This window comes from Leguminivora glycinivorella, chromosome 25 (assembly GCF_023078275.1).
Source record: "Leguminivora glycinivorella isolate SPB_JAAS2020 chromosome 25, LegGlyc_1.1, whole genome shotgun sequence".
In the NCBI taxonomy this organism is placed as follows: Eukaryota; Metazoa; Arthropoda; class Insecta; order Lepidoptera; family Tortricidae; genus Leguminivora; species Leguminivora glycinivorella.
In genome coordinates this window covers 491,565-515,084 of record NC_062995.1, presented here as the reverse complement: position 1 = coordinate 515,084, position 23,520 = coordinate 491,565, and the positions used below count along the sequence as shown (strand labels likewise).

The following is a 23,520-nucleotide window of genomic DNA, read 5'->3' as shown; positions in this document are numbered from 1 at the left end:
GTATAGAACTAGATATATCTAGTATCTAATACACTAAAAAAGACAAACATAAGAAAAAATATATTTGGTGCCGTAATACCAATACGAATCCTCTATTTTATTGACACAAATATGACTCATTATCTAGATAACTTGTATTTTTGCGATAGTGAGAAGTATTCTTTAATTTCAAATAAAAAGAGATAGGCAGGTATTGACATCTGCCTCATTTAGTTCAAGACAGTTTCAACCTAGCTCATGATAAGCGAGTAGATATTCACCCGTTTCGGCGTAAGGAGCTTATACGCGCTTTAAAATTGACCTTTGATCTACATATTGTAAAATCAGGAACCCGAAAGTCTATAACCACGCATTTCTGAGGCCAAAAGAAACAAAAAAATGTTATATGAGTTAAAGTAAAATTAGGGATGTGTTTTTTAGTTCTATCGAATGTATTTTACCTTAAAAGTAAGTGGTATTGGTAAAACGTAAGTAAATGCACTTCAAATGATTTTTTTTTCTGGAATCCCTACGTTTCGAAATGTGTTACTTGACTTATATTAATAGTAGATTAAGTCCCATAGTGTTATTATTGCTATCAAAAAGTAATTTTGTACTTAGAAATAATGAGTTTTTTTTATGGTGATCATTCTGGAAGTAGGAAAAATCCAGAAAAGCTTATATGACATTTTAATCTTGAAATGTTATAATAGAAAACGCTGTGAGAATTATTCGGATTTCTCATATCACACTATGTATGTATATGCGCGAACATAATATATGCTAGTTTGAAACCATCTGAGTCTATAATTTTCAACTAGCCTATCACAGTCTTATACATTTTTGGTTCAAGGACTACATATGTCCGATTTTGGCCACAAGGAGACATCTATACGCCATGCTATGAGCACCAGGGAATTAACTATACAACTAATTTAGGGACTATATACTTATTTTAATTAAATATATAAATTACTACATTGACAATACCTTGATGATAATTACCATAATTAATCTCACTTAATTCTAGAACATAATTAAAGCCTGACCGGAAATATATGATTACGCGCCACGGCGCCATGTTGCGGAATTTCATCAGAACTATTTTGTTCATACTATACTGAACTGTCACAGCATACATCAGAATAAAAGCGCCTTCTTGACAAGAGTCATATTATTCTGGTCAGGCTATATATCCACATTCACAAGTCAATTAATAGGAATATTACAAATATCAAAGGGACACAAATGAAATGGAAAATGTACACCGAGTGCTTTTAGTTTAGTCTATCGAGGTGAGTATTTTTTGGTTTCACAATATTTAAGTTGTATGTATAATACTTATTCCTTTATAGACAAAATAATACAGTTAAAATTAAATAAGTACATCGATTCACAGGAATGCCCGGAAATACTTCATTTTAAATTATATTCTCAAGAGCTATTAGTAGCTTTAGAAAAAGTTACTTGTTTTTTTGAATCATGCTTTGAAACTATTTGTTGTTATGTGTGTTGTTGCCCAACTTATTATTTTCGTCTATATTTTTGGTGTTCTCCATTTAAATTATTTCGACACTCTAATCATCATTTCTAAATATAGCCGGTCAACCATATCTTGGCACTGAAAATGGCACGAAATTCAAATTTTCTACGGGAATTAAACCTTCATCCCTACATTTTCAATCATTTTTAAGTGTTATGGCCTTATGGCTCCTGGATGATTCGGCATTTTTGATGCCAATATTTGGTTGACTGTCTATATGTTAAAAATTTTTCATATTCACTACACTTGCTTCTCTGGTCTTCATAACCCCCTCGAAGAGTTTACTCTGAAATAAAAATACAAATGACAATATTTACAATCAAATTTGGCAAGTTTGCCACTTGAAAACGCATGTAACACCTTTGGAGTTGCAAGCGTCTATAGGCTACTGTTTTACTTTCCATCAGGTGGGCGGGGTGGTACAGCCTGGCATAAAATAATAGATCAGCAACACTTACTGTTCTCATACAAAAGTGACTCAATAGTCGCCACATGCAAAACGGTTAACATATGCGGTGGCGCCCCCATTATTGACTACTCTTTTTTGCCGGGCTGTAATCATTGTTAACTTTACTTACGTTGTCTCCCCTCCAGCAGTTCCAGTAGCGAGGAAGGGTGACCTGAACCTTCTTGTGACGGTGGCAACGACGCAGCGGATCCGTCAGGCAACACTAAAAACAAGCACAATCATCAATCAATCTATCAAAATATATTTATTCAATTACATACATACAATCACGCCTGTATCCCATAAAGGGGTAGGCAGAACACATGAAACTAAGCTTCAGTGCCACTCTCACTCAAATAAGGGGTTGAAAGAAAACGAAACTGTGACATTGCAGTGACAGGTTGCCAGCCTCTCGCCTACGTCACAATTTAACCCATATTACATAGTCGCCTTCTACGACACCCACGGGAAGAAAGGGGGTGGTGAAATTCTTTACCCGTCACCACACAGGCTCAATTAAATATGTACAATTGTTTATTCAATTAGGCTTAATTAAGTATGTACTTTTCACAAGTTATATAAAGTAATAAAGGCTGACCAGAAATATATGACTACGCGCCATCTTGCGGAATTTCTTTAGAACTATTTTCTTCATACTATACTGAACTGTCACCGAATATATCAGAATAACAGCGCCCTCTTGTAGTCATATAAATCTGGCTAGGCTTTACAAAAGTTACAACAACTTTGTAAAACAAATGACTATTTACCGTAGCGCACGATGCGGAACACCGGCTGCGTGAGGTCTTGTATTTGAGCGCGATATTCGAGGATGGCCTCGGGCCCCGAGCCGCGGGCTCCTGACGATGGTGGCTGGAAAAATGGGGAAATGTTGTCACATAACGCTGGAATAACGGACAACTACAACAATTTTTTTTTGCCCGTTTATGTGTCTCACTGATTTCCACAGCTTCCACAGGCGTGCTATTTCTATTTCTGACCAATTAATCTTTAGGCTACCTACTACAAGTATTTACTTTTTAACTACAAGGGTATCTTGCACCACCGAAAATGGAGGGTTAACCCGAGGTTAACCCACTATTTTATATGGAACTAGCTTTTTCCCGCGGCTTCGCCCGCGTACTAAAAGTAATCTCATTGAAACGTTAAAATTTGGACCCCCGTTTCACCCCATTAGGATGTTAATTTTGAAAAATCCTTTCCTAGTGCTCTTTTACATCTTAAGCTGAGTTTAGACGAGCAAGTTATTGCTGCAAGTTTTGAGACAAAAGTATATGCAAGAAAGAGATGCAGATATTTGCCACTCACTCTTACCTATAGTTGCGTCTCAAAACTTGCAGTAATAACTTCCTGGTCTAAACTCAGCTTTATAAAGAACCTACGTGCCAAATTTAGAGTCTCTAGGACCAGCGGTTTCGGCTGTGCGTTGATGTGTCAGTCAATCAGTCAGTTTCTTTTTAGGGTTCCGTAGTCAACTAGGAACCCTTATAGTTTCGCCATGTCTGTCTGTCCGTCCGTCCGTCCGTCCGTCCGCGGATAATCTCAGTAACCGTTAGCACTAGAAAGCTTAAATTTGGTAACAATATGTATATCAATCTCGCCAACAAAGTGCAAAAATAAAAAATGGAAAAAAATGTTTTATTAGGGTACCCCCCTTACATGTAAAGTGGGGGCTGATATTTTTTTTCATTCCAACCCCAACGTGTGATATATTGTTGGATAGGTATTTAAAAATGAATAAGGGTTTACTAAGATCGTTTTTTCATAATATTAATATTTTCGGAAATAATCGCTCCTAAAGGAAAAAAAAGTGCGTCCCCCCCCTCTAACTTTTGAACCACATGTTTAAAAAATATGAAAAAATTCACAAAAGTAGAACTTTATAAAGACTTTCTAGGAAAATTGTTTTGAACTTGATAGGTTCAGTAGTTTTTGAGAAAAATATGGAAAACTACGGAACCCTACACTGAGCGTGGCCCGACACGCTCTTGGCCGGTTTTTATTTTATATATTTACATTTGACAGTTGACAGCCCACTAACCTCGAGTTATTTAAGCGTTTGGTGCAAGTGGCCCTTAATCTGTCTAATATGTTGTGATGACAGAAATATACTAAAATATGTAAGTATTACCAAAGAGGATCGAGTATTAAAATGTGTAATCACAGTGCATGGACTGCCATCTCTCGACACAGGCTTAAAACTTTTGAACCTCAGTTTTGACAATTTGGCCCATATTCTTAGCTTGACATGTTTTAAAATGTCAAATATTAATATTAGCGCCATCTACCCGAGCGTACCCCAAAGGTGTATCGCCATTTAGCTCACCGTACCTTTTTCTGTATGGTTTTGGGGTACGTTTTTTTCTTAGACTTTATCTGTCTATACGAAGTTATATAGGTCTTTGGTATTACTTAAATAAGTTCTCGTGTCAGTATGTGTTATCTTTATGAGAATAAAATACGTACAATGAGAACGAATGTGTTTTGCGACATTGAGCGCCCCTCAGCGATGCTGGACAGCCGTTTCTGCGCCGTGCAGGCCTGCTGCCGGAAACAGACCACGTTGGACATGATGGCGTCGCATTCCCAGCAGATTATCAGGCGCGTGGGCTCTTTGGTCTCGTCCTAAAACAACGATAGGTTGTCGTAAATATATTTTAATTGATCTGTAAACTTAATTTCAAATTATTATTAATTTATTTATTTTTTAATATAATTGCGATTTAATTATAATTATTGTCATTGTTTTTGGACCTTCTGTTGTCTGAACATAAAAGGATTTATTATTATTTTATTTTTCTTTCATACCGGAGAATCATCTTGGTCGTCGCACAGCAATGAGAACAAGCTGTTACCGCCTCCGTTGATCAAGCATAGATGCAGGAGCTTCTGATCCTTCCTCATACAAATGCAGCACTGTTTGGCTGTCTCTGGAGATGGCACTGGCAAGTTAGACCCTGGATCTACCGATTCTTCCATTCTAAGTACACTTGATTAAAGAAAAGTGTTTATTCTGTTTATAATAGTAAAATAAGACCACAAAATTATTAGAAGTATTTCAATTTCAAATAAATTCAGCGTAGTTAGGACTATAATGCAATTCGTTTGTGAGTATACACATATTCTTTAGTTTTACACTGTCTACAATTTCCTTATTTACACATCTTTCCAGCTGATCGCACGTATTTAAAAATCAATTAAACCGCGTTTCGTTTCTACACAGTAAATAAAATAAAAATTAATAGAAATATACTTTTAATCAAAAACATAGTGAAATAAAAATATTTATCAATAATTTGTATTTTTATGAAATACTTTACATGACTATAAATATACTTATTTATGATCCTCTATTGGCGAGTAAACGAAACATATGGCTTTTTGTATAAAGTCTAATTTCAATGTTTATCCGTAACTTTTTACTGCCATCTAGTGTCGAGTAGCCAACAAAATGTAAACTAGTGTGGTGTTGCCACAAAACAAAAATAAATGTTTGCCTGTCAATCATCCTCTCTGCTGTCATTGTCAATGTCATACTATACTCGTCAAGTCAAAGACGTCAAACCGCCATTGAATTATTTCGTCTAGTTTATTTGTTTTATTCTTGTATTGTGTTATCAAACATTAGGAGAAACATTTTATCAACACGATGGTGTTTATGTGCGTGATATGTATGGTGAAAGAGCCGCCCTTGGTGCCTCTGAGCTATGAACACAGGCAGCTACTCGAAGTGATTGTGTCTCCAGTTATAAACACAGTAATTCATTTGAAATTCAATTAATAAGTAATAAGAATCACTTACTTCCCATGTACTTGATAGTCAGTTTAAATAATAAATGGAATTTATGTTAAGTAAACTTAGTTAAAATTGTACCTGACTATGACAACATTTGTAATTCATTCGAAATTTTGACAGTTCAAAAACTCACTGTCCTCCTTGGACTTCCTAAGGATGAGGACTATACTCTTCAAGTGGTCACATGTTGTATTTTACACTATTAAGCTTTGAACCGTTATTTGAAGCCTAACATAAATAGATAATTTGAGAGTAGCGAACTTGATTTCCTGTAACAGATCGGTCAAACCACGAATACACCCCACTCCATCCCTTCCATGTGACGTCACGTCCTGTGCACCAGGTGGGCAGCGAGGCTGGAAGCGCTCGGTGCCATGGTCATTGGCGTCTTGTTTGCCGTAGCAATCGGTCGTATTTCAGAAATTAATTTATAAAATTGTCAATTTTAACTTGAATTTAAAAACGGTGTTACCGTTCGGTTTAATTTCCAAAAATGGACCACGATACCGGTGAATTGTCTGATTCATCGGATTCTACCAATAATCAAGGTTCTTCCACGGATACTGCCCCTTTGGAACACATCCCGAGGCCCCAGGAGGAGGCGCGGGAACCTGGGCCTTCGCAAGCTGGGAGCAAGCGAAAGGCTGCGAAACGCACAAAGAGGAGCAAGAATAAGCGCCGGCGCATGGAGTCGACAATACGGTATTTACGTGAGCAAGTAAGTGGAATTTCAAATTTCATCGCGAATAGCGCTGCTTTTCAGCCTACCCTCCAACCTGTTTTTCACTCCACACCGGTTGTAGAGGATGCTTATGATTCTGACGGCATTAGTGCAAATGTAAGCGGAGATCTTTTTGATAATGGCATTGCGGGTACTGCGGCTCCAGCCCCGGCTCGCAACGAGCAGCCCGCACCCGGGTGCTCATTTCAATTACCGCTTGGTACTGTTTTAAAAGAACCCGCCATTCCTAAGTCGAATCCAGATTTAGTTAACTTGATTAACAATATTCAGAGATTTAATTCGGAAGACTGGGATAGCGTGCGTTATGCAGATGTACAAAAACAATACTGTTCCTCACCGGGTTTCACTTTTCTAGAAACAAATGATGAGCTCAAGCCATTCGATAAGGTTAACTCGCTAGCACTTATTGAACGTGGGTTTGCTACTATTACGCAGGCCCTTATTAAACAAAATGAGGCCGCTCAGAGTGGGTTTAAAGAGTTAGTGGATTGGTCAAGTTCAGTAACCCAGGTTACTCCTAAATTACTGGAGGAGAAATTAAATGAAATTTTTGTCCAGGGTAGCTTTCAAAAAATTAGTAACGATGTTTTACAAATAGCTTGTGGTCATCGGGCCGAATTAATACAACAAAGGCGAGATAATATGTTGAGATCAGTTAAAGACAATTTTCTGAAAGCTAGCCTAAAGAAAATTCCACCCACTTGTGAGAATTTATTCAATAAAGATCAGTTTGCCAGTGCAATTGAAAAGGCCGGGGATCCTCTAAAATATTTTGCCGCCCAGGGCGCCATCTAATAATAAAGCTGCTGCGCAAGCTCAGCCACAACAGCAAACTCAGGCCATGCCTAGTTATGCTAACCCATACCCAAACAAAGTCCCTCCTTTGTTTAATGCGAATTACGCATACCCTGATTACACAAATCGGATGCCTTTGCCGAATCCATTCGTGAACTATCAAGCACAATCTCGAGACTTTCCTCGCTTTAACCAAAAATATAGTCAACAGACGAAGCCACCTCGGCAACGAGGTAATAAAGGCTTTCAAACTAGCGACACCTTTGCCAATAGCTACCGTGGTGGTAGGTTCTCCGGCCCATCCTCAACACGAGGACAGGGCAGGCGTAAATTGTGACTCGAGCGATTTCCGGGCAGGCCGGTTAATAGATTTTGTGCAACATTGGAAGGATTTACAGGCTCCAACACCGTTGATTCAAATAATTCTAAATTTTCGGATCCCGTTTTTGACAAAACCTCCTTTAATGGTACCAAATATTGTCAATCATCCCTTCATGACTCCCAAAAGTTGCGAAATGGACCGCGTCATAAATCAAATGTTGCAAATGGGCGTGTTGGAACCTGTAGATATCAGCCCGAGTTTCGTGTCCCCAATGTTCACAGTACCGAAGAGCGACGGGTCGGCCCGCCCGGTATTCAATTTGAAAAACTTAAACGAGTACGTTTTAGTGAAACCTTTTCGCTTAATGAACATGCACAGAATACCCACCTTCTTGCAACCGCGCGACTGGCTCGTAAAAATAGATTTATCAAATGCATATTTCCATATTCCGATTGCCAAAGCACATCGATGTTTCCTACGGCTAGTTTACGACAGTCAATTAATGCAAATGACCTGTTTACCGTTCGGAATTTCCTGTGCCCCAAAAGTCTTTGCATCCCTAACAAATTGGGTGGCTCAGTTACTCAGAGAAAAGGGATTTCGAATAGTTGTGTACTTGGACGACTTCCTAATGGCTCATCAGGACCCCCAAATTTTAGCCAATCAGGCGTTAGAAGCGACCCGCCTATTAGAATACCTAGGCTGGCAAGTCAACTATGCCAAATCGATCTTGACCCCCCAAAAGAGCCTCGAGTACTTGGGTGTGATATGGGACTCGCACAGAAACGAAAAGTCTCTGCCGGTTCAAAAAGTGCAAAGGTTTCGCCAAAAAGTACAAAACTTACTAAATCGCAAATCAGGCAAGCTAAGCGAAATTCAAAGTCTAGTAGGCATGGTCAATTTCGCCAGCTTTACGGTGCCCAGGGGTCGTTTGAATCACAGAGCGCTATTAAACCATTGCCAAAATCTCTTATCCAAAAGCCCTCGCCACCTATATCCGATTCCAACACATGCGTTGAACGAGTTACAATGGTGGTGGGTACATCTAATGAAAAGTTCCCCCATTCATTACCCTCCTATAACCAATTATCTAGTGACGGACGCATCGGGGCAAGCATGGGGAGCCCAGTTAGACAATCTCAAGCTGTGGGGCCTCTGGACCCCGGAGGAAGCAAAGTTGCACTCCAATCAGCGCGAGATGTTGGCCATTTACTACGTCCTAAAAGGTCACGGTCGGCACCTAGCCGGTACCTCTCTGTTAGTTCAGTCGGACAACAGAACAGTAGTTGCCTATTTGAGAAACGAGGGGGGCACGAAATCATCCCGCCTGATGGAAATTTCGTCTCAGATATTCAAAATCCTAGACCTGTTCAAAATTCACATGGAGATATATTACTTGCCAGGCCGGTACAACCGCGAAGCCGATCACCTGTCTCGCCTTACGAGACCCCCCGAATGGCACCTGTCCCCCAAAATAATGAACTTGATTTTTGCCAAATTCGGCCGTCCATCAATAGATCTGTTTGCGTCGTCAATAGCCCATGTCCTACCAGTATACGGCACTCTGGACCTGACGGACAGACAGGCCAGCCTTTACGATGCCTTCAGCCAAACGTGGGATTACCCCTTAGCGTGGGTATTCCCACCCCCCTTTCTGATACCCCGCGTACTGCAACACCTCAACAATGCGAAAGGGATATATTTGATAGCAGCCCCACGATGGTTGAAAGTGTTCTGGAGGCCAGACCTCAGGAACAGGGCCCTGGGTCCCCGTTCACAATTTACGACCTAGACAAAGTTCTAGTGGACGCGACAACCGGCCTGCCTCCTCCCACGATACAGGACATGACCCTCGAGGTCTGGAAATGTGGGGGTGGGCTGCCAGCTTAAATGGATGGTCACAAGATCACATTCAATTTTTACAAAAGAGTTGGCGCGATTCTTCCACTAGGACTTATAAAAATGCATGGCAGAAATGGTGTGTTTGGGCTAATAAAAATTCTATTAGTTTGTCAAATCCACAGGGAGCTGATTTAGCTAAATTCTTAATTGATCTTCACCTTAAGCAAGGTCTGGCGTATAACACTATATTAGTATACAAATCAGCAGTTTCAACTCTGTGCGATCCCAATTTAAGTACCCCTCTTAGTTCCCATATATTGGTACGCCAAGCGTTAAAATCTATACGAAACTCGCGCGTTACAAATAAAAAGGTCCCTATATGGGATACAGATGTCCTAGTAAATTGGCTAAAGAACAATAATTGCAATGAGAATAGTTTATACGAATGTTCCGCTCGCGCTGCTATATTATTATTATTGTGCTCTGGTCGTCGGGTACATGACTTGACGTTACTGAGTGTAGGTGGGGATAGCCTTATTGAGTCCGAAAATTCTATAATTTTCTGGCCCAAATATGGATCTAAGACTGATACTGTACTAAATCGTCAATCCGGATGGCAAATTTTTCAAAATAAAGATAGCAAAGTCCTAGATCCATTATTTTGGGTTAAAAGAGTTATTTTATTATCGCAACCTAGGCGCGTATCTTGCGGTATTGACAACTTGTTCTTGACCACATGCGGACAGCCTAAGGCTGCTTCACGTACGAATATATCTGGTTGGATAAAAAAGATCCTACTGCAAGCCGGTATTAAAGCTAGTGCTGGTAGTATCAGGCCTGCAGTAGCATCTAAGAATTGGGTTGATAATATGGCGCTGGATGACATTCTGGCCAGAGGAAATTGGAAGTCAGAAAATACCTTTCTTAAATATTATTGTCGACCAGTTATGTCTGCTAATTTGCCGTCACAATCATGTGCTAATCTGTTTACACCAGTGGGTGAATAATAAATAATTAAAGCTAATGTGATCAATTGATTTATGTATGATTATATTTATATCTAACTGTGTATGTGGAGTAAGAAAATTGTGTATCTTATATTGACTTCAATCAAAACTTGCTCATTAGGTAATTAGTGTTTTGTGTATGAACAAAAATGTGATTCATCCTCTTTTAATAAATAAAATATGTACCTATATCATGTATATGGTTTATATTAAGAATAAGCTAAGCGTAAAGAGTGATAAATTAATTATATTATAAGATATTTTTGACTGTTCAATTTGATATTTATATGCTTATATGTTATTGTTTGTGATCATTGCAAATAAACATTATTGAAATAAATGATTTATATACCAACATAGTGTATTTTGGATTTCTAAAGTTCCCTTCCTAAAGTAAAATCCATAATCCTACGGACCAAATTGACAAGTAAGTGTGAACGAATGTTGCCACAGTTTGGCCAGTGTCGTTCTTATCGATATTAAAATTATTATTACATCGTAGATTTAAGGTGCACCCAGACGGGACAATGAAATTGGCAATTTGATCGGCTAATTTATATAGCAACTTTTTCTGTGATTTCGACAGATCAAAAGGTCTGTAGACCGCTAATTAGAGATATTTTTTTTATTTCGAAGCAGCAATAATATTATTCGAAAATTATATAGATATTTATGATATACTTGCCACAGCGTGACAGATAATTTATTATCGTCGGACATGGTATTTTATTTTTTACCTACAGGCTCGGAAACCTTTTTATGTTTTAAAACTAGTGGGTAAAAATGCATGGTATCCATCCACTACCTTGAAGATACATAGAACAAACCAAAATGTGTACCTCTTATTTGAAACTCATATATACTTATTCTTGATTTAAACTTGTCTGTTGTATGTACTTTACAACTTGTCGATATATTGTTATCGACATATACCCTTCCCTATTTTAATTTTGCTGTTCCTGGTATCATTTTACCTGTCAGTCATTTGTCAATTTAGTCCGTAGGATTATGAATTTTACTTTACTTATTCACATTGGCGTTATACCTACTGTGCACCAGGCGATAACAAACAGATCTCAAATTATCTATTTATGTTAGGCTTCAAATAACGGTTCAAAGCTTAATAGCAGCGTTTTACCTACCATTAAAACGCTTATTAAGCGATAACCTTATTTGAAGCCTAACATTTTAATTCTGCCTGGTACATTCATATTTGAGAGCCAATGACCATGGCACCGAGCGCTTCCAGCCTCGCTGCCCACCTGGTGCACAGGACGTGACGTCACATGGAAGGGATGGAGTGGGGTGTATTCGTGGTTTGACCGATCTGTTACAGGAAATCAAGTTCGCTACTCTCAAATTATCTATTTATGTTAGGCTTCAAATAAGGTTATCGCTTAATAAGCGTTTTAATGGTAGGTAAAACGCTGCTATTATTAATAGACATTGTAACTTTTCAGCAATTTTGATGTATCATTGTCGCTTTAAAGGAATATAAGGCATTTATTATAAGGCATTTTTACGGTAAGGGCATTTATTTGTGTGATGAGCACAGATATTTGTTCCTGAGTCATGGCTGTTTTCTATGTATATAAGTATGTATTTATCTATTTAAGTATGTATATCGTCGCCTAGCACCCATAGTACAAGCTTTGCTTAGTTTGGGGCTAAGTTGATCTGTGTAAGGTGTCCCCAATATTTATTATTATTATTATTTTATTATATATGCCCGATTCCAGCTGAAACAGCTAATTATGATTAATAACAGTAAAATGAGCCTTAATTGATAATCTACGTAGAAAGCACATGTATGAATTCCTTTATTTCTACCATGCTGCACAGAAATTGCTGGAAAAGTTATGATGTGAATTAGTCATCTTTTATGTGAATATTAATCCATTTATTTAGTAACTAGCTTTTGCCTGCGGCTTCGCTCGCGTTAGAAAGAGACAAAAAGTAGCCTATGGCACTCTCCATCCCTTCAAATATCTCCACTTAAAAAATCACGTCAATTCGTCGCTCTGTTTTGACGTGAAAGACGGACAAACAAACAGAGACACACTTTCCCATTTATAATATTGGTATGGATAGGGAAACTAACAGCATTTATGTGTAGTGCTAGAAGATTTTCCTTCGTATTCTTACGCAAATGTACGAGCATGTCATGTTATTTCAGCTAGTCTTAGTACAATATATACTAACACTGTCTGTACTTATGTACTACTACTAGCATGATAAATACCAATGTTTCCATAAAAATACGAGAGAAAAGCTTTTTGCACTACATCTGTGCAACTGTGGCCCTAGCTGTTTATACAGGGTGGCCCAAAAATACGATGACAAACGTTTGTATAATTACTTTTCTGTCCTTACACGAATGATCGTCTTACAAATTAAAATGTGAACCCTTAATAATTTTTGACCGAATAAATCGAATCGTCTTCAAAATATCCTCCTTTGGCTTTGAAGTACGAACGCAAATATTAGAACAAAAAATTATCGATATGCCGCTGCACCTCTAGTGTGACTTTCGTCTGACTTATTGCACTTATAACTTGTAAAATACCCTAATTTTTGTAATCAATAAACGGTCTAGGGTTTTACGATTGATTACAAACTATAATTTATAGTTTTAAGTAAGGTGCATTTACGTAAGTAGGCTGAAACATATCGAGCTTATGAATCTGGAAAAAATGTCTTTACACGATTGGTCTACATTACAAACCTTGCGAAATATCCATGCTAATGCTGTTGAAATATCCACGGTGGATGTAGAAATATGCAGAAATATAGGCCCAAAAAATATTTTCGGTAACTTCGATATTTTGGTTTATTACAACATTATTTCCCCATTCTTTGTCAACGTAATTTTGGGCCACCCTGTACTGAATAAACATGCTTATTCTTAGCCACAGGCCACAGACTAGTCAAAGGCAAAGATGTGGCTTATGATAGAGAGCTCACCCAGAAGATGCCGGTTCACCCTTGATTTGAAGTCAAAGTATGATTGTTATATTGAAATAAATAAATTAAGTTAACCTATATCCATATGAATTTCAGAGTGACCTCAAAGGCTATGAATGGCTGTACTGTGTTGACTGCAAGATGTTGATGCAGTCGGTGCACAACTTCCAGCAGTCTGCTCGCAAGGGCGTGAAGGCTTTTAAATATATGCTCAGTAAACTCAACAAGCAGACTGCTACGCAAAATGTTGCTTTTGAACTGGTAAGGTTTCTGTTTTCTTTTGAACATTTGCGGTGAAAATACATTTGATTAAGATTTTTTTGCAAAAATTACATTTTTGACAAAAGCTTTTATGGCTGACTGTACCTTTCTGTCAACAGTCATCTACTGCTCTCCGAGACGTTTTTAAAAACCCCTTACTCAATGGGGATATGTTTCATAACAGAGTGCCAATGGCCACAGAATATATGTATAATAGCACAGAATATATAATAGTACAAGTACAGAAGGCCCACTGCTTTGATGTTCACGAAATGCCGCCTTTTAAATGCCTACAAAATTCTAACAAAGAAACGAGCCGCACGTGCGCAGCGTCGGGCAATAGGGTTGCCTATATGGATTAAAACGAATTAATTCTCAGATAAAATGTTATACTATATATTCAAGTCTTGGGTACTTTCTAGGTATATATACAGTATTTATATATTTTGTTTAAGCCTTCAGCATCACAAGCCTTATTGGACTCTTCCGTGGGACTAAGGGCCGGTTGCACCAAACCGTCTGGCACCGTTAAAGCGTTCGTTAAATTTTATTGTATGAGAAGTTCCATAGAAATCTGCTGAGTGACGATGATGTGTCTGTCAAATGTGGTTGGTGCAACTGGCCCTTAATCAATAAGATCTGTGTAAGATTGTCCAATTTTATTCATGATGTCTATTTAACTAAGCATTATTAGCCATTCCACACGTGGACATCGCATAATGAACCCTAAAAAAAATTCGCGACGTAATGTAACAATAGAAAGTGCAAACGTGCGTTCCGTGAGAACGCGCGCCACCCCTGATTAGGCCGCGAACTCGCGGCCGCCAGCATGTACTTGTAGCGTGGCGATAGAATCGCGGAGTGAGCCGCCCCTGCCACTACTTTGATGTTCACGAAATGCTGCATTTATAAATGCCTACAACATTTTTACAAAGAAACCAGCACGTGCGCAGCGTCGGATAACAGGGTTGCTTATGGATTAAGGGCTGGTTTTTCAATCGCCAGATAAATAATATCTGTCAGATATATGTTAGCTGTCATTGTCATTTATACGTGTGATGAAAAGGATAGTGATAACTTTATCTGATAGATACATTTATCTGGCGATTGAAAAACCGGCCCTAAAACGAATTAATATTTATGTCTTGGGTACTTTCTAGGTAGGTATATATACAGTATTTTGGTTTAAGTTCCAACATCACAAGCCTAATTGAACTTTTCCGTGGGACTTAATTAATAGATTTGTGGAAGAATGTCCTATGGTACATATTTTATTCATGATGTCTATTCAACTTAGCATTGTTAGCCATTCCACACGCGGACATCGCATATGAACCTTAAAAAAAATTCGCGACGTAAAATAACAATAGAAAGTGCGAACGTGCGTTCCGTGAGAACGCGCGCCACCCCTTAGGCCGCGAACTCACGGCCGCCGGCATGTACTTGTATCTCGGCGATAGAATCGCGGAGTGAGCCACCCCTGGTTTTAATTAAAATAACTTTTTTTTTCTTTTGACCTTCTTTCGTCAGTCTGTGTTTAGAATAGTCATGTTTGTTTTAGATTTCAGAAGCAAAACAGGACCCAATCGCCATCAAGACTGAACCTGAAACTGACCTGCCTTCGGTCGACCAGAAGCCTATGGTACCTGAAGAGGTAAGTCCATTTTCATCACCCTCCTACAATAAATATGTAAGTGCACGCAGGGAAAGGGAGTTATAGAAATATCGTTCGCCCATGGGAGTTATGAAGTTTTTAGTTAGTTCTTTAATTTTTGTTTACTCTTCACCAAGGAAGATATAATACCGGAACAGATAAGCCCATACAAAAAAGCGTACCCCTGAAATGTATGGGCCTTTTAGGATTAAAACTAGATGGCGCTGTTTCGCAGCCTGGCCATAATCATATTTTCGCGTGTTTTTATTTTTGATAAGAACAAATGACACATTTAAAAAAAAAAAAAAATTGTAAGGGACAGCGGGGCAAATCTCGACTGGGGGGGCAATTGTAACCAATCCATTTTTTCCATTATTACACTATGATATTGAGTTCTACATGTATCCACTGAACACGCCTGCCATATATAACCGGTGGACACTCTATTTAATAATGCAAACATTGTAAAACATGGAAAAAATGGACCAGTTACATTTGCCCCCCAGTCGAGATTTGCCTCGCTGTACCTTAGGCATCATCAGTGTAGTTAGGCACTGGTCCCACCGCGAGCTAGTAAGTTATGAGCTATCGGCTATAAAAACGAACAAAAGATGATCACTCCGGTGTAAATAAAAGAGACACGGCGATATTGATAGCTCACCGCTGGGCGAGTAACTATAAACATCGCCGTGTCTCTTTTATTTACACCGGAGTGATCATCTTTTGTTCGTTTTTATAGCCGATAGCTCATAGCTTATTAGCTCGCGTTGGGACCAGTGCCTTATGATAGTATTTAATAGGTGGCGCTAAAAAAAAAGAGGTACGATTCTTAGTATGAAAATTGTAATTTCTACATAAATCAACCATGCTTTTCACATTTTTATATTGTGTGATGAAATATTATGTGTAACTCGGGGCGTAAGAATATTGCAAAACTCGAGTAGGCTTGTGCCGTTTCGTTCGTTGATTGGAGCGCTCCGATCTCGTTCAATCGCTCCCATGAACTAGTTCGCTCTATTAGGTCTTTTGCTCATTTAGTTCAGCCAGACCAGCGACCACTGCGGTCGGAAAGATCAGAACGAATGGGACCGAATAGTGTCAAAATGATACGAATAGTCCACAGATAGTAACATTCCGGGCCGAAAGGTTGTAAGTAACCGAAGTTTAATATGAAAACATGACTTTTTTTGTTGCTCTGCTAAGTAGCTCTCGCTCTCGGTCGGCGCAGTCACACATTCGTTCTCGATCCAAACCGCTCGCGCTCGCCTACTGAACTAAATGAGCAAAGACCGATTCTCAGAGCACGGAATGATTCAGTTCATTTCGGTCATTGATGGGATTTTATTCCTAACAGTTCATAGTTCGTGAACGACACAAGCCTAAACTCGAGTCTTTTCGTGCAATATTTAACTTCTAACCACAATGAGGAGGCACACTGACATTTTATCCCGCCAGGCGGCGCCTGTGCAAGTGTCACTGTCATTCATATCTGAGAGAGAAAAAACATATCATCTTTTCGCTCTCACGTATGGACTATGGACTAATAGGGTGACCTTTGAGTGTGCCTCCTCATGGCAAAGCATTTTTTCAGGATAAAACTCTACATGAAGAAGTGGACATAAAAATGGAAAATGACATGGAACCAGAAGTAGATTATAGTTCAGATTCTACCATAACATGTTATGGTGACAGTCACCTAGACCAGGCGTTGAAAGAATCCACAGATCCGTTAGAATCAAATCCTTCACCGTCGAAAAATATTAAGATTACCTCAGGACCTGTTTCGCAGAAAATTTTAAAGAAAATTGTTGTGGTGCCCCAAAGTGCCAATAGCCAAGTTAAAGTGATAAAAAAGGTAAGTTATATGTTTTTTTTTTATTTATTTTGAAAAAACAACTTAAACTAATTTTCTACATTAAAAAACTTGCCAAACTGTTACGTTTAATGGCAAGATGCGCTCATTTTTTAATTAATCTTAAATTGTATATCTTAACCTATTTACATCATTACGTTTACGTAGTTTGTAACTGGGGCTTGTAACTTGTAAGTAGGCAGGTTTACATTTACACAGATTCTGGCAGATTCCGCGGTCCTTGGTTCGAATCCCGGTAAGGGCATTTATTTGTGTGATGAGCACAGACATTTGCTCCTGAGTCATGAATGTTTTCTATGTATATATTATTATATACCGTTGTCTCGGTACCTGCAACACAAGCCTTTTGGAGCTTACCGTTGGGCTCAGTCAATATGTGTTTAAAAACTTCCTATAATATTTATTTATATCCTTTCGCGGCCATCTTATTTTAAGAGCAGAAATTTATGGTCTCGACTGTACGGAAAACTCCTATTGGTTTGAAATACTTTGTGATAACGTTTTATATTTATATTTTCAGCCGGACCCGGAAGAACAAATATCAAAATTTATAATAGCATTGAAACCGCAGGCACCAAAAAATGTACAGTTAACAGAAAATGTACAGTTCGCAGAAATTGTACGGCCAGATGAAAATGTACAGTTAGTTAAAAATATGCAGTTAATAAAAAAATTACAGCTAGCAAAAAATGTGCAAATAGTCAAAAATGTTCAGCTAGCAAAAACTGTACAGTCAGTTAAAAATGTACAGTTAGTAAAAAGATTACAGCCAGCAAGAAATGTACACTTGGCAAAAATATTACAGCAAGCAAAAAAACAGTTAGCAGAAAATGTACAAACAGCAAGAAATGTGCAGCTAGCAACAACTGTACAGCCAGTAAAAAATGTACAGTTGGCAAACAAAATACAGCCAGCAAAAAATGTGCACTTGGCAAAAATATTACAGCAAGCAAAAAAGCAGTTAGCAGAAAATGTGCAGACAGCTAAAAATATCCAGACGGCAAAAAATTTACGGCCAGCAAAAAATGTACACTTTGCAAAAATATTACAGCAAGCAAAAAACCAGTTACCAGAAAAAGTACAAACAGCAAAACAATTACAACTGGCAAAAAACTCACAGCCAGCAAATGAGCAATTAGTGGACAACGAACAGTTAGCAAAAAATGTACAACTAATCGATGGAACCAGGCGTTACTTTGCGGAAATCCATGTTAATCGTAAACTAGAACTTTCCTTTGCTAATCCGCGAATAGATAACGTGCAAGTCAATCAGTGCTAACCTGTTATAATTACTTGCGTATTTTTTACATGCAATTAATTTTCCCACCCTCCCACCGCAAAAATAAAAATAAATACGCAAATAAATATAACAACCCACCACCAAAAATACAAAACTCGACACGTGTTTCGCCTCTCTACGAGGCATCCTCAGGAGCTGATGTTGACGGTCCGAAGTCCCGCAACTGACTGATCGTCCCCAGAATGGTCGGCCATATTTATACTTTGTCCACCCCCTACCAAGCAAGTTAGATGGAAAAATTCGTAATAACGGCGATGACGCAACATTCAACTGCTCATTAAGGATTAACCCCCTATTGTTGTACCTAATTATCTCCAACTGTTCTAGAACCCCCAAACGCAGGCCTTTCTCACATACATGTAAAACATCAAAAGAATGATTCTCTGATACAGTATGGTCACTCTCTATCAAATGCTTTGCAAAATTGGATCTCTCTGGATGGTTGTGCCTGTATGATGCCATATGCTCCTTATACCTAGTAGTGAAATTGCGGCCCGTTTGGCCCACGTACACTTTGTTACAAACATCACAGCTCAACTTATAAACCCCAGATTTTTTCCCTTTCTCGATCCTATCTTTGCCGTTACAAAGCTTGGAGTGCAAAGTGTTATTTGTCCTAAAGGCCACAGGAATGCCGTTTGACTTCAAAATCTTATAAATGTCCTCTGACACTTTGCCAACATAAGTAATGCTCGCTTGACACCTCTTAACCGGTTCAGAAGGACGTGCCGCATACAACATATTGTTAACCATAACCATTCGCTTCTTTCTGATGATGCCATCAACGATTGATTTATCATAACCGTTCGAAACTGCCAAGTGGTAAATATTGTCCAATTCGGCTCGATAGTGTTCTTCAGAAAGAGGCACAGACAACATCCTATGCACATAACAGTGAAAAGCGGCCAACCTATGCTGCCAAGGGTGTGTAGAAGAAGCTGGTATAACTGTATCAGTATGTGTAGGCTTGCGGTAAATTTGAAATTGATGGCCATTATTAACTCTAGTAATGGTCAAATCTAGAAAATTCAATGACTTGTCTTGCTCTAGTTCCTTCTTAAACTTGATCTTTGGATGTTTACTATTAAGCCCAGTAACAAATTCATCCAGCAGGTCCATACTCCCCGTCCAACAAATAATCAAATCATCTACGTATCTGAAGTAATACAATATATTGTCATTCCCTGCAATATGCTGGTTCTCAAAGTGGTTCATAAAGATATCCGCCATTAAAGGACTCAGTGGAGAACCCATGGCTAAACCATCACTTTGCAAATAATACTGTCCCCCGAATCTAAAATAATTATGTTTCATACATATAGCAGTTAGATCTATCACCTCATCTACCTCCCCTGGATGTAAACGTTGCTTTTCAAAAAGGTCCCTTAGAATATCTAAAGTCTCCCCATACGGCACATTCGTAAACAAACTATCTACATCCAACGAAAGCAAGACAGCATTATCTGGAATAATAATATCTTTGATCTTTTCTATTAACTGCAAACTATTCCTCAAACAAAACTTCGGCCGGAACTGAGACTTTTCTCTAATAATGTGATTCAACCTCTTAGCTAGATTATAAGTTGGTGCACCCAAATATGAGACCACTGGACGAACTGGAATGTTATCCTTATGAATCTTAGGTAGCCCATAAAGAATAGGAGCTCGTGGATTCATTGGCACAACCATGCTCTTCTGATGTTCAGTTTCAAAAACAAACATAGAGTTCTTAATTGCCTGTCTCAGATCTTTCTGGAATCCTGGAGTTGGGTCTCTCCGCAAACTCGAAAAGCCATCACCTTGAATCAGATCAAGAACTTTCTGATTATAACTTCCTTTCTCCATAATAACAATGCAATTTCCTTTGTCTGCTTTCGAAACTACCAAATCATTTTCTCGCACTTTCTGTTGAATAGTTCTCAGTGCCAAACCATCAGAACTAAATCCACCACCCTGTGCCGGAACAGTACTCTTAATAACATTGGCCACCATGGTCTTGGTATCTAAATCACCACGGCCCCGCACTATCGCAACCTCTGAATCCACAGCCAAATTCTCTAACGTCCCCTGAGTTATTTTTGGCTGGAAATTATATTTCAACCCTTTTCCTAAAAGCTCTACTTCATTCTCCGAAAACTCCACATCAGTTAAATTTTTCACACGAGGATGGAAGTCATGGTGAGGTGTTGGTTCCGTTTCCCTCCCCTCAAAAACGAACTCGAACTCGACTCCGTTAACCTACGCAATTTGTTTAGCTGAGTAGTATACATCTCATGTGCAAGTTCAGAAGCAAAGTATCTCGCCTTTTGGTCTAGGATATCAAACTCGAGATTATGCAACTTAAATGAGAGTTCAGAATACAACACTTTAAGATGCAGTTTCAAATTATGTCTAACCGAAAACCAATGGCGAGATTCTTCGTTCAACCAAATTCTCTGAGCCCTACTAACAGCCAACTTAGCAGCCCTCGAATTGCTACTACAACGCAACTGGATGTAATTAGGCACAACGTTCAAACGCTTGCACTGTTGATTAAACCACACATTCTGGACAGCTGCACGATGTTGTTTGGTTAGTTTGACATAAAGTCGTGCCTGTTCGGCCACGCTAGCCGTTTTCAAATAATCGATGGAACCAGGCGTTACTTTGCGGAAATCCATGTTAATCGTAAACTAGAACTTTCCTTTGCTAATCCGCGAATAGATAACGTGCAAGTCAATCAGTGCTAACCTGTTATAATTACTTGCGTATTTTTTACATGCAATTAATTTTCCCACCCTCCCACCGCAAAAATAAAAATAAATACGCAAATAAATATAACAACCCACCACCAAAAATACAAAACTCGACACGTGTTTCGCCTCTCTACGAGGCATCCTCAGGAGCTGATGTTGACGGTCCGAAGTCCCGCAACTGACTGATCGTCCCCAGAATGGTCGGCCATATTTATACTTTGTCCACCCCCCTACCAAGCAAGTTAGATGGAAAAATTCGTAATAACGGCGATGACGCAACATTCAACTGCTCATTAAGGATTAACCCCTATTGTTGTACCTAATTATCTCCAACTGTTCTAGAACCCCCAAACGCAGGCCTTTCTCACATACATGTAAAACATCAAAAGAATGATTCTCTGATACAGTATGGTCACTCTCTATCAAATGCTTTGCAAAATTGGATCTCTCTGGATGGTTGTGCCTGTATGATGCCATATGCTCCTTATACCTAGTAGTGAAATTGCGGCCCGTTTGGCCCACGTACACTTTGTTACAAACATCACAGCTCAACTTATAAACCCCAGATTTTTTCCCTTTCTCGATCCTATCTTTGCCGTTACAAAGCTTGGAGTGCAAAGTGTTATTTGTCCTAAAGGCCACAGGAATGCCGTTTGACTTCAAAATCTTATAAATGTCCTCTGACACTTTGCCAACATAAGTAATGCTCGCTTGACACCTCTTAACCGGTTCAGAAGGACGTGCCGCATACAACATATTGTTAACCATAACCATTCGCTTCTTTCTGATGATGCCATCAACGATTGATTTATCATAACCGTTCGAAACTGCCAAGTGGTAAATATTGTCCAATTCGGCTCGATAGTGTTCTTCAGAAAGAGGCACAGACAACATCCTATGCACATAACAGTGAAAAGCGGCCAACCTATGCTGCCAAGGGTGTGTAGAAGAAGCTGGTATAACTGTATCAGTATGTGTAGGCTTGCGGTAAATTTGAAATTGATGGCCATTATTAACTCTAGTAATGGTCAAATCTAGAAAATTCAATGACTTGTCTTGCTCTAGTTCCTTCTTAAACTTGATCTTTGGATGTTTACTATTAAGCCCAGTAACAAATTCATCCAGCAGGTCCATACTCCCCGTCCAACAAATAATCAAATCATCTACGTATCTGAAGTAATACAATATATTGTCATTCCCTGCAATATGCTGGTTCTCAAAGTGGTCCATAAAGATATCCGCCATTAAAGGACTCAGTGGAGAACCCATGGCTAAACCATCACTTTGCAAATAATACTGTCCCCCGAATCTAAAATAATTATGTTTCATACATATAGCAGTTAGATCTATCACCTCATCTACCTCCCCTGGATGTAAACGTTGCTTTTCAAAAAGGTCCCTTAGAATATCTAAAGTCTCCCCATACGGCACATTCGTAAACAAACTATCTACATCCAACGAAAGCAAGACAGCATTATCTGGAATAATAATATCTTTGATCTTTTCTATTAACTGCAAACTATTCCTCAAACAAAACTTCGGCCGGAACTGAGACTTTTCTCTAATAATGTGATTCAACCTCTTAGCTAGATTATAAGTTGGTGCACCCAAATATGAGACCACTGGACGAACTGGAATGTTATCCTTATGAATCTTAGGTAGCCCATAAAGAATAGGAGCTCGTGGATTCATTGGCACAACCATGCTCTTCTGATGTTCAGTTTCAAAAACAAACATAGAGTTCTTAATTGCCTGTCTCAGATCTTTCTGGAATCCTGGAGTTGGGTCTCTCCGCAAACTCGAAAAGCCATCACCTTGAATACGCCACCACCTTGAAAATGATTTGGTAGTTTCGAAAGCAGACAAAGGAAATTGCATTGTTATTATGGAGAAAGGAAGTTATAATCAGAAAGTTCTTGATCTGATTCAAGGTGATGGCTTTTCGAGTTTGCGGAGAGACCCAACTCCAGGATTCCAGAAAGATCTGAGACAGGCAATTAAGAACTCTATGTTTGTTTTTGAAACTGAACATCAGAAGAGCATGGTTGTGCCAATGAATCCACGAGCTCCTATTCTTTATGGGCTACCTAAGATTCATAAGGATAACATTCCAGTTCGTCCAGTGGTCTCATATTTGGGTGCACCAACTTATAATCTAGCTAAGAGGTTGAATCACATTATTAGAGAAAAGTCTCAGTTCCGGCCGAAGTTTTGTTTGAGGAATAGTTTGCAGTTAAT

At 38.8% G+C, this 23,520-nt stretch overlaps 2 protein-coding genes across 2 annotated transcripts; one reads left to right on the top strand and one right to left on the bottom strand.

Annotated features, from left to right (window-relative positions):
* Window positions 1–2,732: 2,732 nt before the first annotated feature.
* Window positions 2,733–5,146, bottom strand: LOC125239482. The gene is made up of 3 exons (XM_048147095.1): window positions 4,800–5,146; window positions 4,458–4,616; window positions 2,733–2,843 (listed from the first exon to the last, which is right to left on the bottom strand). Exons 1-3 carry the CDS (start codon window positions 4,968–4,970, stop codon window positions 2,733–2,735), a joined length of 441 nt encoding a protein of 146 aa, XP_048003052.1. The 5' UTR covers window positions 4,971–5,146.
* A 375-nt stretch (window positions 5,147–5,521) lies between these two features.
* LOC125239481 lies at window positions 5,522–23,118 on the top strand. The gene is made up of 6 exons (XM_048147094.1): window positions 5,522–5,748; window positions 13,556–13,720; window positions 15,282–15,374; window positions 16,966–17,229; window positions 17,768–18,412; window positions 23,044–23,118. The coding sequence occupies exons 1-6, from the start codon at window positions 5,641–5,643 to the stop codon at window positions 23,116–23,118; spliced, it is 1,350 nt and encodes a 449-aa protein (XP_048003051.1). The 5' UTR covers window positions 5,522–5,640.
* The last annotated feature ends 402 nt before the right edge of the window (window positions 23,119–23,520 follow it).